The sequence below is a fragment of the Pyrus communis genome, chromosome 1 (genome assembly GCF_963583255.1).
Source record: "Pyrus communis chromosome 1, drPyrComm1.1, whole genome shotgun sequence".
NCBI lineage: Eukaryota > Viridiplantae > Streptophyta > Magnoliopsida > Rosales > Rosaceae > Pyrus > Pyrus communis.
This window is the reverse complement of record NC_084803.1, coordinates 23,041,378-23,058,885: the sequence shown is the minus strand read 5'-3', so window position 1 is coordinate 23,058,885 and position 17,508 is coordinate 23,041,378. Positions and strand designations below refer to the sequence as shown.

Genomic DNA, 17,508 nt, shown 5'->3' with positions numbered 1-17,508 from the left:
GCCCTTTGCTTTCTCTCCCTTTATTATTATAAACTGACGATAATGGCTGCTTTCTCTCTCTAAGCCGCTACATTTATAGCTGCGTTATTCCCCCCTTCTTCTTTCTGGGTCTCTGTAGTTTCCACTGCAGAGCAAAACCCAGATTTTAGTTTTCGGATCCAAGCTTTGGAACAATGGCGGTCGAGCTTCAGTTTTCTCCCAGAGGAGGAGCACTCGGTGCTCTTCTGCTGCTTCTCCTTCCAGTTTTCTTGCCCACTTTGTTCAGTCCATTGGGCCATGCTTCTCCTTCCATGTACTCGGTATGTTTTTTCCTCTTATTTAATTACCTGTTTCCCTAGGATTATACTTACTTTTTACCTGCTTGTTTTGACGGCTAGTAGTCGCAACGACATTTTTTTCTGGTGGATTTTCTGACCTTTTTGTAGTGGTTTTCGTTATTGTTCAATTTACTAATGCTGTAAACGTAAAATTAATGTAAGATGGTGATTTCTTAGCCAAACTTAAAAGCATGGGTCAGATTGCGTACATGTTTTTGCTTTTATTTGTTTACTGGAATTTTTCTAGTAGATTTGAACACCGACAAACTGAGTATCCAAGATTATCATAAGCAATTAAAACATACGTACTAGAGCTAGAGCGTGAATCGGTCTTTTAGGATTAGTCACTAAGCTGAATAAAAAAGTTGTTGAAATTTGATAAAATCCGCTAGAAAATTTCAGAGAGGTGAGTTTTTTATTTGATTTGATAAAAAAAAAAAAAAAAAAAGACTATACCTTCGCCTTGTATTTGATATGAATATTTAGTAATCTTTCGGGAGGCCTATTTCAGCGTCACAAACTTTTTTGTTTTCACGCCTGGAGGCTCCTAATCTTAATAATATTTAGGTTATGAAAAAATATGAAAAAAAAAAATGGCACAAAGTGAGGTTAAGATGGAATTTTTTTTTGTATGCTTGGGATCATGAACACATTGTTTGACTTGTAAGAATAGTATGGACCTTCACGTTCACATTTAAATACTGCTTTTCTTTTAGGGGCTTAATGTGATGACGAAGTCGACTTTTCAGGAATGGAATGTTCCAAAATCTAAGCACCAACTCCTTCTCAGGAGTGCTTTACAACGCCAAACTGTGAGTAAGAGTTGGTTAAGAAGAAGCACATTTGTTTCTTAAGTAGTTGACTGATTTTACTGCATAAAATTCTCGACTGAAAAGGAAAAAAAAAAAAAAATCCTTACCTTGTGTAGTCAGAAGGGGAACTCGCGGATCTATGGGCTCCATTGGCCAGCGAATCATGGAAACCTTGTGCAGAATCATCAGTTGCCCCTTGTGAGTAAAATAGTGTTACTTTGTCTATATCCCTGTCTCTAAAGTAGTTTTACTGTTGGTTGCAGAACTAATGTGTTTTACAATGTAATACTTGCAAGTGCTACTTTTTCGGTGATTGATGCTTTTATCTCATGCAGCATTACCGGAGAACTCTGAGGGATTCATCCAAGTGTTTCTTGATGGAGGGCTGAACCAGCAGAGGATGGGGGTAGGTCTTAAAAGTTTCTGATGCATCTAATAAAGATCTGTTTCAAAGCTGTATAACTACCTGGCTAGTTCTTAAATTATTTTATTTGTAGATATGTGATGCAGTAGCAGTCGCTAGAATACTGAATGCAACCCTTGTGATCCCGTACCTTGAAGTAAATCCTGTATGGCGAGATTCGAGGTATTTGTAGAAGAAACGTTGATTTTGTCTTTGCACTGGTTATTCATGTTCTTGATCTCTTGAATTCTGATTGGTTCTTTTCCTTCCTCTGCAGCTCTTTCATGGATATATTTGACGTTGATCATTTCATTAATGTATTGAAGGATGATATTAGAATAGTTAAAGAGCTACCTTCTGATTTCTCGTGGAGCACGAGGGAGTACTATGCAACAGCAATCCGAGCTACGAGAGTTAAGACAGCACCTGTCCATGCTTCAGCCCACTGGTATCTAGAGAATGTATTGCCCGTAGTTCAGAGGTCAGTATCACCTGAATTTGTTGACTGAAATTTTAGTGTTCTTGTTGTATAATTTTCAGACCTTAGTAGCTATTGAAGTCAATGAAAAATTATGGCTTCATATCTTAGATTTCTTATATGCTGAATTGTATGTGGTTCAGTTATGGAATAGCAGCGATTGCCCCTTTCTCCCACCGCCTGACATTTGACAACTTGCCTATGGACATCCAACGGCTACGCTGTAAGGTCAACTTTCAAGCATTAGCGTTTGTCCCTCATATTAGAGCTCTTGGAGATGCTCTGATCAGCCGCCTTAGATATCCTTCTACCAAAAGTGGGGGAGTTGGTACCAACTACTTGCAGGAGATGCCAGATGTGAAAGAAAAGCAAGGGGCAGGGAAATTTGTTGTGCTGCATTTACGGTTTGATAAGGTAATGATATTCATAAAATTTGATATACATCCATTTGATTTGTCTGATTTATTTTGCCACAAAAGTTCTGGAGCATACAGAGAAATTTTGGGATAACTGGTATGAGGAACTGCTTTATGTAAACTAGTGATGTCTGACTTGAGTGTTTTATGTTCTGGGGGACGGAAACAATGGACGGATTGTAACACATTATATGTCACTCCCTAACTTACACTTTAGTTGTAACTATTGAAAAATATGAAAATTATGTTCTGTTTATTTTCACTCTGCTCAAAAAAAAAAAAAAAAAAAAAAAAATTCACTCTGCAGGATATGGCAGCCCATTCGGCCTGTGATTTTGGTGGTGGAAAAGCTGAAAAACTGGCTCTGGCCAAATATCGACAAGTGATCTGGCAGGGAAGGGTCCTTAACTCCCAGTTCACCGACGAAGAGTTGAGGAGTCGGGGGCGTTGTCCATTAACTCCTGAAGAGATTGGATTGCTGCTTGCAGCTTTGGGATTTGACAACAATACTCGCCTCTATCTTGCTTCCCACAAGGTTCTTAGAATTCCTTCTGTCCAACTCATCTCTCATCCGAGTGAATTGGCAAATTTCAATTAGGAAAGTCAATTTCGTTTTGTTTTCTTCAGGTATACGGTGGGGAAGCTAGGATTGCAACTTTGCGAAAATTGTTTCCACTTACGGAAGATAAAAAGAGCCTTGCTTCTTCAGAAGAACGGGCCCAAATCAAAGGAAAGGCTTCTCTGTTAGCAGCGGTTGATTACTACGTTAGCATGCACAGTGACATCTTCATTTCTGCTTCTCCAGGAAACATGCACAATGCACTGGTAAGACTTCTAAGTATCTTTTTATCAATTCTACGAGGTCATGTATTCCCATTACCATGGTCGGTACTTTCAACTCATGAGGGTTGTCTCTCACCCGCATAATGTCTTTGAGCACCCATCCTTACACGAAGGCACGAGATTTTTAAGGCAATTGGGAGCACCATATATTTGTTTTCACATCCTCTCCATTTGATAATGTTCTGCAACTCATAAGATGCTGACTAAAAAATTTGTGTCAACAGGTAGGGCACCGAACTTACGAGAACTTGAAGACCATCAGGCCGAGTATGTCGCTACTGGGCCAGCTCTTCCTAAACAAAACCCTTAGCTGGTCGGAATTCCAGCAGTCGGTAGTAAAGGGGCACGAAAGCAGGCAAGGGCAAATCAGGATCAGAAAGCCTAAGCAGTCCATATACACCTATCCTGCTCCCGACTGCATGTGTGAGGCATGAGTTTACTGTGATAGCGGAGGAGGCTAAAGCGAGTTCGACATCTCATTATTGGTAAATAAAGAACAATGCCGATTTCCGTTACTCGTAAAACTACATAGCTAATATTTTTCGATAGGATGCAGTGGGTGTGATAGGTGGAAGAATAACGTAGAAGTGCAGTTGTAAACTTGTAATATTTGTTGACGGGTTCGGATGTAATTGACCTTTACAGGCAATACTCTTACAAAGAAACAAATGTGTTTGTTCTGGTTCCGACTTACATGTAATGTATACGCAAGCAATCATTTTATCCAGTCCAATAACAACTTGCCAAGTTGCAAAAGTCCCCGGCCATTCTCTACTACTACATCATTTTCAGCGACTACATTGCTCCACTAAAGTGTGGAGGATTTTGCTGTGATCTGTTGTGCACGTGTGTGATTGTAACATTTATCAAGTGTGCGGGTCTTGTAATATGGTCAAAATCATCAAATGCACGCATGAGTGACGAGACTTTATTGAAGCAGAATGAAATCTAATCAGCCCGCCGCAAACGGCCTACCGGGATCAATATTATCAATTTGATGGAAGCCTACATTTCTGTTTGATGTATGGTCGGTTCACTGAAAAGGGCCAACAAAATGGCATACCCAGTTGGCAAGAGTAACGAAAACTAGCTTGTGTAAATGACAATGTACAGTGCCCTGTTCTCAAAGAGACTAGGGAATTGCATGGCGCAAAAGCTACGACTCCCTCGATCTTCCTAAACTCAATCATTTCCAGATGTTGACCCTGGTGCAGCCGGAACCTGATCATTTTTCTTACCCTTAATAGGAGATGCAGTTCCATTGTGGGAAGGAGCCAAATCGTTTGCCTCTGCATGAGCTGAAGGGGAAGCCATCGCCTCCTCAATCGGAAGGGTTCTCTTTGAGCCCTCTAAAGCAACACCAAGCACTATGTTTTCCTCTATAGCAGGCCTTGATATTGGTGGCTCAGGAACGGGCGCCCTTTCACCTTCCTGTTTCACTGGAAAAGCCGTTGATCCACTTGCAGTCTTTTGTTGCTTTCTGTCAGAGTTCTGCATCGAATTATCAGATGCTATGCCCGTTGCTCTCGAGTCAGAATCAGACTTTTCAGTGTCTCTAGAATTTGACTTGGAAACAGAATTAGATGTTGACTTCACTGTTTCTTTGTTACCAACTTTGGGATTAGATGTAGATGATTTTGCACCCTTCGGGTCCTCCTTTGTGTTTGAATTTGGCGTGTCTCCACTCTTGGCATCTGCTGTGGTATCAGATGTTGGTGTTTCTCTGGTCTTGGAGTCAGATGCTGATGTTGCTCCGGCTCTAGAATCTGACTTGGTGTCAGAAGTTGGTGTTTCCCTGGCCTTGGAGTCAGGAGATGGCCGCGTTGTGGCCTTCCCATCTCGCTCTCCACTGGTTTGCGTACGACTCCTTTTTTTATCTTCTCCATTGATTTTGTATGAGGGTTCAATCAGTATGAATGGGCGTCTGGATCTTGCTCCAGCATGGTTATACATTGAATCTGCAAATGGCACACTGTCCAAATCGGGATCGCTATACATTTTCTGAACTGTACGAATTGGTGTGGCAAGTCGGGCCTTGTGATGGCTAATGACTCTAAGAAGATCCAACATTATAGCTTCCTGTTTAGTCAAACATTCAGTACACTTGAAATGAGCATAACCTTCAATATATCAAGGAAACAGAAATAATGATGGCAGATTATTATGTAACAATCATTCAGGCAAGAACAAATCTAGTTATAATAGTCCAGAATCACAGTATGGCAAGAACATCGTCTGCCATTTTTGTGTCGTCATTGGTGGCGGCACAATGAAGTCAACCAGTTTGTTATCTTGTATCTGTAAGTAAATTGATAAAACCCTTAAAACTGTTTTGACATCTTCTGTGCTACCTTCTGAGCTTCCAGGATCTTAGAAGAAAAAGGACACTTATCCAGTTATGTTATCGGGATTTCAAGTCGTGATCTCCATAACTCCATCATGAGGCTTAGTCTACCAGCGGCATCATCACATGGCAAATTCATCAACAAACTTAAAATCCTATCTAATAAAATTTTCGGATGAAGGAATTGGTTCACTAGAGATAACTATTGTGATGGAGGTTTCTAGATCTGCAATGCGACTGTCTCTCAGAAAAAATATATTGATCTATTAAATGAAACAGGAGTGTTTGGAAGCTAAGCCAATGGATACTTCTATTAATCCTAACATCAAATTTGACGAGGCATGAGACCCAGATGTTAGCTATTCAGATGCTGACTGTGCAGAAGATCTCACTTGGCCTAAATTAAGAAGAAAACTGTGGCTGTGAGATCATCAGAGCTATGGCTCACACGACATGTGAGAATTTGTGGGTGAAACCTTTTTTTTAACAAGAAAGAGGTGCATGTGACAGTACTCCATGAGAATGTTTCAGGATAATAAAGACTATATGCATCTATAAGTACTTTGATATTTCAAGAGAGGACGAGACATCAACATGGATTATATTTTGTAAGACATGGATTGTGAGGCTATGGACTACCAGTAATTTGCAATTTCATGAGAGGATGAAACATATCAGCATGGATTGTTATTTCGTGAGAGACAGGTATACAAAGAAAAACTTAAGTCTATGAAAAGTGGGGAGATGTCTTTACCAGTGATTTAGGGAAAAGAAATTCCTTCTGATTTAAAAATATTTGACATGACAGTTATTTATGCTCCTAGTTGAGGGGCGGTGGTATGAGTTATAGATCATAGTATAATCATTATGTAGTGGGGGTTAATGTAGTTAAAGATGTTTTAACACACACACACACAGAGACACGCACACACCCAGACACAGACGCGCGCGCACACACACCCACGCACGAGCGCGCACACACAGATAGGGTCAGGATTGGGGGACACAGATCATGTGACGTAACACTAAACACTTCTAGTACATCTATATAATCAATATAAAAGCATAAAGCCCAGAATAAAGAATAAAAAAATAAAAAAATAATAAACTCTCTGAAGTGATCATCCTGTAACAGCATGCATTTCAATCATACTTCGCGAACAACATTTGTATCCATATCCTTATGAACTAAAGTATCTCGGGTATGAGGTTTTTGGTGCATGCAAGGTTTGGGGTGAAACATGCAAGGAAAAAGGGCTTCTAATTTGAGTAAGTGGCTAAGAAATTGTCATCTTTCCTTCTATGTTAGCATATTGTAGTTAAGCCTTGATTATGGTAAATTGAGGTCAGCTAATTGGAAGGTAGAACAATTTTTTTCTGAATTAAAATGTCCTTACCTTAACGCACAGATACTCTTCATAATGTGATGTCTTCACAAAACAGGAAATCAAGATCTGCAATACGCAAAAAATATACATATTAAACATATAATTGTCAAAAGATAAAACACATACAATTGTCAAGAAAAACACATTCAACATATACTTCTGTTGTTGAGACTATGAACACATGCTCATTGTTCAGTGTAAGAACACTTCCGCATACATATTTAAGCATTTTGAATTAAACAATTACTTGTTATCTGTTTGGTAACACCTTATTTGAATGCTGTTATTGGCACTACAAAATAGTCATGATGCACTTCTTTATCTTTTTTATTTTAAAGTCTCATTTCATAAGGAGCCGTTATTTTAAACAATACAAAACAAAACAGGACTGCAGAGTAACTATTTTTTTAATGGCAATAGTAACAACTCCCTAAAAACTATAAACAAACTTTTAAATAATTTTTATTTTATTTTCAGGTGGACCTGTAAACGGGTTGAATTCGGATCCGATCAGCCTTGATCCATATCCGGATCCATTCATAATTAGATTAATGGATCCGGATCCTATTTGGATCATTTTATTTGACTTGTCAATCCAGATCCGATTAGCATAGGATCGGATCCTTATCAGATTTAATTTAAGACATAGAAAAGATTAAAATATCATTAGTAACCTCGATCTTGTATTATATTTTTCTATTTTTAATTTAAAGTTTTATGTTGAATAATAAGAAAATAGAATATAAGTGTATTTTTATTGCATAAACAACTTAAACTACCATTATACAAAAGTATAAATAATATAAAAGTCAAATAATACGTTATGTTAAGTTGAATCGGATCATTATCGGATCGGATCCACCTTGACCCATATCCGGATCCATTTATAATCGAATTCTCAGATTCATATCTTATCCGGATAAACAGATTGGATGTTGTGATCCATATCCTATTAATTACATTGCATTCCATTCGGGTACGGGTCAAAATCTGATCCATTGACAGGTCTATTTGCAGGTTTGTGTATTCTCCCCCACTTCCTCACATCTCTCTCCCTCCCTCTTTCTATCTTAAGTAAAACAACAAAAGTTATTGCCAGACATCTGTTATCCTCCCTCATTTCTTCCTTGCATCTCTCTCTTAAGGAAAAAAATAGAAAGTTAGCCAAGTATCTGTTGCATATATACTGATTTAAGACTAAGGTGCTACTTGGTTTTTTAATTTCACCAACCTTTCGTCAATTTACTTCAGAATAAAGAGGTTGTATCATAACTTCAAAGCTCAAAATGATCTAAAACAGAAATTATATATTGCTGAGCTCCTTCCCACATAAATGAGAAATTAACTTGAAAAACAGAATCAATACATAACTCGCAACTAAACAATGTGGATTTACAAAATAAGTAAGAACGTAAAAATGTGAATACTAACCAAAAGAGCTTGGTTTTCAGGGGTAACATTATCCAGAAATACTCTTCTATGCAACCTCTGCTGCTCAACTTGAGGGTTCTTGGACAAGACTTTGCGCATGTCTGCAACAATATTCTGCACAAAGATAAGGGCAATTAACACACTAAGTGTGAATGCAATTACATCATTGTTCTGAAAACCACAGCAGCCATTGAACCATAAGAGGAGACGACCAAAATTCGGTGACTGGAGTCACTCCTTACATTTATCTTATGGACATCCAAATGACTGATGGCAAGGTGAGTTTTGATACGCCAATGAGTTTTTTGACTGAGATTTCTCACAACATTCACTGTGAACTGGTGGTTTGGAATGTGAACTGCTTCACGATCTTCACCTCTTATGATTGTTGGTGACCACCAACCCACATGCTGCAAGCAAGAATACAAGCACAGATTACTCAGTAAGTAAAAAATATTTCAGCAAACCAATATAATAAATTTTTTCATATAACTGCATAGTTTTCAGTTATAAATAAGTATAATTTACCATGAAAGAATGCATACTATCTATCTTTAGTCTTACTCCTGTTGTCACTTTATCCGAGTGCATGAATTTTCATAACTCTAATACAAACCTCAACAGTTCCAGATACATCATAGCCTTCGATTTTTGTTTGAATCCATTCATTTGCAACAAAAGGGCGAGTCGCATGAATCATTACACTTGACAGGAAATTGGTGAAGATCTAGATTTAAAAATAATAGGTCAAAAGTTAAACAAGCGTGGATATTTAAAGGAAAATAAGAAAAATTGGTAAAGAATTTCGGGATTTCACCTCACGACCAGCCAGAGTCAATAGTACTGTCCCAAGACCTCCTGCAGTAAGCCACCTTTGGGTAGAGAAACCTAGCAACTCCATGAATAACGAAACAGCAGCAACCCATACTGCAGAGTAAACAGCCTTCCCGGCAAATTGAAAACCCATCTGCCAAAAAAACAAAAGAAAAAGAGCTCTCATTCTTTGTGAAAACAACTACAATTCTTCACACACAAACAGAGTGAGAGTAAATATATCTAAGGAACAATTATGGCACGCAACACATACATTTCTTGTATTACTGGAGTCACCACTCTCCATAAAAAATTTCTGTGCTTGTTGAATTGCACTGCATGAATATATTACAATTAGTTATCAAGGAGGTCAATAAGCGTTACAACTTATAGACTGTCAATTGCATTGAAAAGAACAAATCAGTACAGCACAAATATATCAGTGAAGGCTTCTTGTTGATTGGTCAATGAAACATCAAGAAATAAAAAGGCCAAGTAAATATATTAAAGTTTGCATATAACAATCAAGCAAGAAGACTAAACCACAAAAAAGGCTGACCTTGATAAACAATAGGCAAATGCCAGAACAGTTGACAATGATCTTATAAAATCCAAAAGCCGTTTCTTAACAGCCTGGCTAGCTTCTGTAGATAGAACGACTGGATCCAATGCCCTACAAGAAAGCCACTATGATCAATACAGGCTTCACATTAAAATTTCACAACTATTTCTCTAGTGTTATGTTACGACGGAACTTTTGGGCCTGTTTGGTACCTTTTCTCATGTTTACTTCAGTTATTATTTTATTTCTCAAGATGAGGAAAATATATGGGGATTAGGATGAAGATGGTGGTGGGAGGGTGGAGGGAGAAATAAAGAACGCATGAAACAAAAGTTCAAAAGAAGAAGAGACTACTTCAAATAGGTTTTTAGTTTTCATTTTATGTACCATTCTGTATGCATTTCTTGCACCTTCCTCCACTCTTCTTCATCCCTCCTCCCTCCTTGACATCAAGTATAAAGAGAGATGCAACTCAATTCATATGTATGAAAATACAATCACTCCAAGTTGTGTTAAAAATTAGCCATGAAATTAGTATAGAAGATACCATATTATGTTGAATCTTCCAAAGTAAAACTAGATGTTAAGGTTGCCTTCACTTATGAAATTTTCTACCTCCGTCCCCGTCCCCTAGTCACCTGTGTTTTCTCTTTCTGGGATACAGACACTAATGCCTTACTGCAGTTTTGGAGGTGTGGTGCTGGAAGGAGAAACTTGGTTGGTGGCAAAATAGAATGGGCTGTTGCACCTCACGGTGCTGATCACATAGACGAAGGGAAAACGATAGTCAAACTTTTGATGGTGTTGAGTGTTCTCTTTAAAGACTCTAAGGTCCAAATCCACTATTGACATCTGTTTGAGACAATATTCCTTCCTTATCTTCTTCAGAGCTTGTAGTTTTCACATTTTTCTGACTGCAAATTTTTGCTTAAGGGAGGGTAGGAGTTTGGATCTTTTGTAACACTCACCGCGAAAAAGATATAACATAAAATTATAATTATTCATAATAATACAACATCAAGACACCTGCAAATGAGAATTGCTCCTGTCCAAAGCAGCAAAGGTTGAATATATGAGGTTGTCACATAATGCGTATTGCTCTTTTTCCAACTACTATCACTCTTCTGCAGGACAGCATGAAAGATTTTAGATAACATCATCAAGTGTCTGTCCAATTCAGAAGTACAGGCAAAATACTGTATTATACAAAATAAACCAAGAACACATAAGAAGATAAGCATACATGAAGGACGAGATTTCTGATCAGGCGCATAAGTGGTGGAAGACCCCATACGGAAAAAATAATGAGGCCAACTGATGGAACCAATTTGAATACAAGAGGACAACCTTGCAAAGCATTATATGATCTGCATAATAATATGAATATCTCTTTATAAATTTTAGGAAAGAAGATTATACAAATCAGAAATATAGAGTACTTAAGATAACAGCATTTGACATCATAAACTGATAGAAACATAAAAACCCAGACAAAATCACCAGCTGAACAGACAAGGAATACGAAAAATTACTAAGCAAGCACAAGCACCAAGATTTCCAAACTCGATGTACTTGTTAGACTTTAGTATTCATATCTAAGTAGTTTTATTGTAAACTACCATCACCCCTAGAGATCGAAATAGCATTTTGAGCAGCCCACCTGCTGCTTATACGTAGAAAGAGTCAAAGTATAATAATGACATAATACATCAAAATACCGTTCTAAAAACTCATCCAGGTTGATCAGGGGAAAGGAGTATGGACATTGATTTCCAAAGTAAAATGATGCCATGCTTATATATTGGTAAAAAGGTAATATGTTTGCTTATGTTAAAAATCAAGTAAAATTTGTCAAACACTGTTTTTAACACAAAACTAAAAGAATAAAAATAAGTAGGAACAAAGATTGAAAGGAAAGTATAGAGTAAAGCAACAAACTGTAGTCATGCATAAGTCACTGTAAGATTGAAAGATCTGAAATGGTAAGAAGTATGGGTACTTTTATTATAATGCACAAAACTATAGTTACATGTGTTATCATAGAATAATAAAATTAAGAAACCATAACTATAACGAATGCATATGACATGTTTATAACACACTAAAAAGAAAAACCTTGTCAACGCCATTGCAGCTGGATTCAAGCCATGTTGGCCTGATGTTAGCGAGGAATGGCACTTAAATGCTTGATATCTGTGAGATACAGTATGTAAGGGCCTGTATACATTGTCTGATAAACTGATACTCCAAAAATCCTGCTTCTGAAACTGTAAAGAAGAGATGATCTCAAGATTTTTCCCGAAAGTTACTAAATTTCTAAAGAAGAGAGCATCACTAAATACTATTTCCTAGGCAAGCTGTTAAAAGGGAACAAAACAACTTTGGTAATATCTGAGAATAAGAAAATTGAACAAGCGACTAGAATGAATATCAACAAAATGAAGAAATTTCACATATCACAGAATAACAGTAGTATTAAAACGCAATAATAGCATGTAATCACAATCTCTGTCACTAATAGGCCCAACCCATTTCCAATTTAATGCCTGTGGGGGAAAGAGGGAGAGGGGGAGGGGTGGGGTGGGGGCAGCATAAAATGAGCACTGGCAATGCTAAACATGCCTCGGACCTTTTTTTCTTTCTGTGTGCATTGTTTGTCAACAGACTTGAGCAGCATTATCGTAAGCACTTGATCATGAGATTTAATTTTAGGGTGGACGGCTGGAGCCTAAACTCTAAAGAGATAAGGCACGTAATATAATAATGTGATGAAAGGGAAGTACTTTGTAGATGTAACTTCTTTTGTGCTTAAAATGTATGTTTAAACACACATAGGGTAATGTTCCCTTGCCAAACTTACATTGCCATACTGTGATTGTGAATCTAGACCACAGCTACATCAAGAATCCACCTAATTAATGGTAAAATTCACAATCTGTTGTGTTGCCAGATGGTTTAGTAAGAGAACAATTCCCTACATGTACCATCTACAATAATCCAGAAAAGTAACTCAGCAATATTTTTACTATATAAAAAATCTAAATATCCATCTTCTCAATGGGAAAGAAAATGGAACAATTATGAACTCATACTGCAAATCTTGATGTAAGGCCGGTGTTTAAGGAATGTAACTTGTCCCTTCGTATTCCACACTGCAAAGATAAAATTACTTTAGGATTGAAAACACTCTCACAATAATATTGAAATACGAATTAAAACGATAAAGTTTCATAGTACCTTAAATTGTTCTCTGTACCTCTGATTCTTGCAAAGTCCCAATCCATGGGACAATTGCAATGAACCAGCAAGAACCATTGTTGGGTTGAAATTAGAAGGTCAGATCATAACACAACTCAAAGCCACCTTCAAAATTCAATTGATATGGATAAAGTGATCAACTAGTCTTTCACAACGTTGCAAGCCCAGAACCAGCTTAAGCTAGTCACAGATTCTAGCAAGCCCTGAAACATGAAAGCATATCATCAAATTCAAAGCTAAACACATGAACACTTCCAAAATGAAATAACATCAAGTAATCGCTCAAACATTAGTAAATTCTTGATGCATGAACAACCACATAATAGAGAAAATATTAAACGGGAAACATGGTAGTTTACCAAACTCGTGACTGAATCAACTTTAGTAACATGATCACTGAAAAGAGCAGGGCCATCCATTCCATATACATTCTATTTAACCATTCGGTCTTGTGCTCACACATTGGTTTCTTTACAAGCCTTCATGTTACTCTAAACTGTGGCTAATCTTTGGCGGGTTTTCCCTTCTGGAAACACCACCCTCTACCTTAAATCTCATCAGCTCCTACTAGTAGATGCATTAATTTATCTACACACGGGAACGCTAAACTTCGAAAAATCAAATGAACCCACATGTTAAATTTCAGTCCGAAAGTAATTCTCACTGTATAAATTCCATTGACTGAAACCGAAAACCAAAAATTTCCCCCCTCCATATAACGATTTTGGCATGATTTCTTAAATTACATGGAATAATTCTAACAAAAATCAATACGAAAGGAAGGCAAGGTACCAAAATTCATAGACACACAAAAATTGCTGAAAAGTAAACTATAGATATATATATATATATATATATATATATATATTACATATATATAAACACTAAAATTTCTGCTAACTGACATGATATATGCAATATTTGAGCTCAATAATTTGAGGAAAAAAAGGGGATGAAAATTTAGAGTGTAAAAGATTACCTCGTAGGCTATGTAGAGCGACGACGGATTGGAATATCGGAGGCTTCAGAGGGTTCTCGATGCAATTTGGAGGCTGGGTTTCGTATTCCTGTATTCCTGTACGGAAATCGAAGGTAGGCGTGCGACGAAATGAAGACAAGAGGAAGAACAAAAAATTTCTATTTCTTTCTCACGGAATGTTTGGTTTTTTGGAACTCCAGATACGCAATCGGCATATTCTTTTGGGTTAATTTCATGTTTACCCCTAACTTTTGTGGGTTTCCATTCTGGTCCTTTTATTTTTTGTCCCAATGTTGTTTTGATTACCAAACAATAAATCAAACATAATTTAGTATAGAGAATTCTACTCTGAAGTGGGATTTTATTCTTGCTATTCTGGCTGCCTTTGCTATGCAGCCTACAATGATTAATTGGATTAAAAGCTACATCTCTTTCCTATGTTCTCGATTTCTGTGAATAGTGAGCTTGTGGGTTATTTTGTGAGCAGGTGTGGCCTTAGGCAAGGGTCCCTTGTCGTGCTACTTATGTGTCATTGCTATAGAGATGTTGCCCCGTATTATCAATGCTAAAGTAAGACTTCTCCTCTTTTTTGGTTTCATTGGTGGTGTAAGAGAGTTGCTTTAACTCACATTTGCTTTGCTGATGATCTTCTTACAGTGTGTTACGGGGATGAAGAATCTGCTCAGGTTCTTTATCAATCTCTTTGGGATTTTCAATTGCTTTCCCGTTAGCCTCTAGTGCCTCCAAGAGCCAAATTTTTATTGCATGAATGGAAGACATCTCTAAATATCTAGTTTTGCAATTGTTTAATTTTCACTGAGGATCTTTGATGGTCCGTTACTTGGGAGTTCCTCTAATCACTTCCAAGTTTTTCATGATTGCTCCTTTAGTTGACAAGAATGAAGCAAGGATTAAAACCTGGAAGAACAGTGTTCTCTCCTTTGCTGGGAGGTTGCAACCCATCAAGCTGTGCTTTTCCAATATTCAAGTTTTTTGGTGCTCGCATCTGATCCTTAAAAAAAAAAAAAATGCTTTTAGATATTGAGCAAAGGCTCTGCTCTTTCTTATGGTCTGGTAATTGTTTAGGGCGTTATGCAGCCAAAGGTGCACCTAAGGTGGCTTGGTATGACGTCTATCTCCCTAAGGCAGAGGGGTTCTTGGCTTAAAGAGATTACATTATTGGAATTAAGCTCTTATGATCCGCCATATTAGGAGCTTAATTTCTAGTGCTTTTAATTTATGGTCTAACTAGGTGAAGGTTTATTTACTTCAAGGTAATTCTTTTTGGAATGCCTCATTTCCTTCAATTTGCTTTTGGAATTGGAGGAAACTCCTTCATCTCAAATGGCTGGTTAGACCATTCTTCTTTCATTTCATTGGTGACTGGCTTTCCAACTCTCTATAGTTTGACAATTGGCACCCGTTGTAGGCCCTTACTCTTAGATGGCATTCTAATATCATTGTGGAATCTTGACTCCAACCAAATTCTTTGGTGAGAGAGATTATTGATGAGAATGGTTCCGGCTGAAGGTGGTCATTTTCTTCCTCTAATGATTTATTGGAAATTCGAGTTTATATGTTTCAGCTTTCTCTGAACCAGTTTAGGCATTATTCTATTAGTTGGATGTCGTCTCCTAATGCAACATATTCTGCCTCATCTGCTTGGAATGTTATTAAGGAGACCCATCTGAAGGTCCTACGGGATGGTCTCTTGTGGTTTGGCAAACATGTCTCAAGGTGGGTCTTCATTATTTGGCTTCTTATAAGGGATAAGTTATCTACTATTGGGAATTAATGTGGGGTGGCAAGTCCCACATCGACCAAAACCTTAAGTCAATGAGGCTTTACTTATAATCAAAATGGCTTAAGCTTACCCATAAACCTTGGCTTGGGCTTGGGATTGGGTATATATTAATATGGGCTCTTGGGCTTGGGTAGATGACTTAAGTATTAGGTTCAAATTTTTGTTTTTAGATTCATTTTGTCCGAAAGGATAAAATTGTTTTAATCAACAGTTACAACAATTCTGAAAGGATAAGAATGATTTCAAAAGGTTGTAACTGCATTCAATAGTTGCAAATGTTCAAATTAAGTCATTATATATATGGCTGCAGGGTTAAATGAATTCAGTCAATAAAAAAACTCTCCTTTTACTCTTTTATTGAGAAATACATATCAATTCGCGAAGAATTCAAGTTCAAGTGCAAGAACTTGAATTAGATAGTTGTATCCTGCAAGATAGACGTCCGTGAACTACTGCACTGATGTGGGGGCGTATTTCTGTCTTAAGATATTGTTACTATAATTATATTTCAATATAATCTATGTAATTATTATATATATATATATACACACATATATTATATAATATGTTTTTTATTAGTTCTAACAATCTAAAACAGAAATATGGATCAATCAAAAGTTAGTGTTGTCAAGCAACAAGTTGAGAAACCTGAGAAATTCAAGGGAATTGATTTCAAACGTTGGCAACAGAAGATGTTTTACTTGACAACTCTTAATTTGAGTCACGTCATTACTTTTGAGGCCCCTAAAGCACCAGAAGAGGGAGATATCTCTGCCGAAATTATGCAGTCTATAGAAGCTTGGACTCATAATGAATTTATGTGCAGGAATTACATTCTGAATGCTTTGGATGACTCCTTGTATGACATTTGTTCATCATATAAGACGGCTAGGGAACTATCTCTGGACAAAAAAATTAAGTCTGAAGTGGCTAGTTCCAAGAAGTTTGTGATCAAAAAATTTATGAATTACAAGATAAGTGACACCAAGTCTGTTGTCAAGTAAGATGAACTCTAAGTGATTGTTCTTGAGTTAGATCTGGGTTTGAAAGAAGGCTTCATGGTTGGCTCTATCATAGAAAAACTGCCTTCTAATTGAAACGACTTCAAGATTTATCCGAAACATCTAATTGAAGACATGAGCATGGATAAACTAATTCTCAAACTGTGTGTGGAAGAGAATCATCACAAGAATGAGTAGTATGATGCCTCATCGCTGGAGGCAAAAACTAATATTGTGGAAGGAGGAGACTCACACAAGGCAAAACCCTATCAGAAAACAAACACAAGGATGCTACAAAGAAAACACTTATTAATGTGAAAGGAAAAACCTTTAAGAAAATCAAATGAGGCTGTTGGGTTTGTGGAAAGACAGGTCATAGGGCAAAGGATTGCTGCCACAAGAAGGATCAGAATGCTGAGAATTCCAATCAAGCAAAGATTTCAAAATACATGTTTGTTGGTGTTGTATTTGAGGTCACTTTATTGACCAATTCCAATGACTAGTGAGTTGATACATGAGCAACAAGGCATGTTTGTGCTGATCAGAATATGTTTGTCCCTTACCAATCGATTGATGGTGGAGAAAATCTGTACATGGGAAATGCAACTGCATTTTCCGTTGTAGGGAAAATAAAAGTGACGCTCAAACTCACTTATGAG

At 37.3% G+C, this 17,508-nt stretch overlaps 2 protein-coding genes across 4 annotated transcripts; one reads left to right on the top strand and one right to left on the bottom strand.

Annotated features, from left to right (window-relative positions):
* Nucleotides 1–4: 4 nt before the first annotated feature.
* On the top strand, nucleotides 5–3,960 carry LOC137734942 (O-fucosyltransferase 31-like). Of its 2 annotated transcripts, none has more exons than XM_068474291.1 (10): nucleotides 5–299; nucleotides 1,067–1,129; nucleotides 1,246–1,327; nucleotides 1,465–1,535; nucleotides 1,627–1,715; nucleotides 1,810–2,013; nucleotides 2,154–2,424; nucleotides 2,734–2,961; nucleotides 3,054–3,251; nucleotides 3,494–3,960. In XM_068474291.1, exons 1-10 carry the CDS (start codon nucleotides 174–176, stop codon nucleotides 3,701–3,703), a joined length of 1,542 nt encoding a protein of 513 aa, XP_068330392.1. In that variant the 5' UTR covers nucleotides 5–173; the 3' UTR covers nucleotides 3,704–3,960. The 2 variants fall into 2 exon arrangements, with proteins under 2 accessions (XP_068330392.1, XP_068330384.1); XM_068474283.1 differs by having other exon boundaries at nucleotides 1,034–1,129.
* Nucleotides 3,961–4,200: 240 nt separating this feature from the next.
* Nucleotides 4,201–14,195, bottom strand: LOC137734931 (mechanosensitive ion channel protein 2, chloroplastic-like). 2 transcript variants are annotated; one of them, XM_068474264.1, is made up of 14 exons: nucleotides 14,045–14,195; nucleotides 13,045–13,268; nucleotides 12,900–12,959; nucleotides 11,923–12,074; nucleotides 11,051–11,174; nucleotides 10,834–10,931; nucleotides 9,805–9,918; nucleotides 9,520–9,580; nucleotides 9,250–9,399; nucleotides 9,049–9,159; nucleotides 8,675–8,842; nucleotides 8,433–8,546; nucleotides 7,011–7,067; nucleotides 4,201–5,348 (listed from the first exon to the last, which is right to left on the bottom strand). In XM_068474264.1, exons 2-14 carry the CDS (start codon nucleotides 13,120–13,122, stop codon nucleotides 4,452–4,454), a joined length of 2,184 nt encoding a protein of 727 aa, XP_068330365.1. In that variant the 5' UTR covers nucleotides 13,123–13,268; nucleotides 14,045–14,195; the 3' UTR covers nucleotides 4,201–4,451. The 2 variants fall into 2 exon arrangements, with proteins under 2 accessions (XP_068330365.1, XP_068330372.1); XM_068474271.1 differs by having other exon boundaries at nucleotides 11,923–12,068.
* Between the last annotated feature and the right edge of the window lie 3,313 nt (nucleotides 14,196–17,508).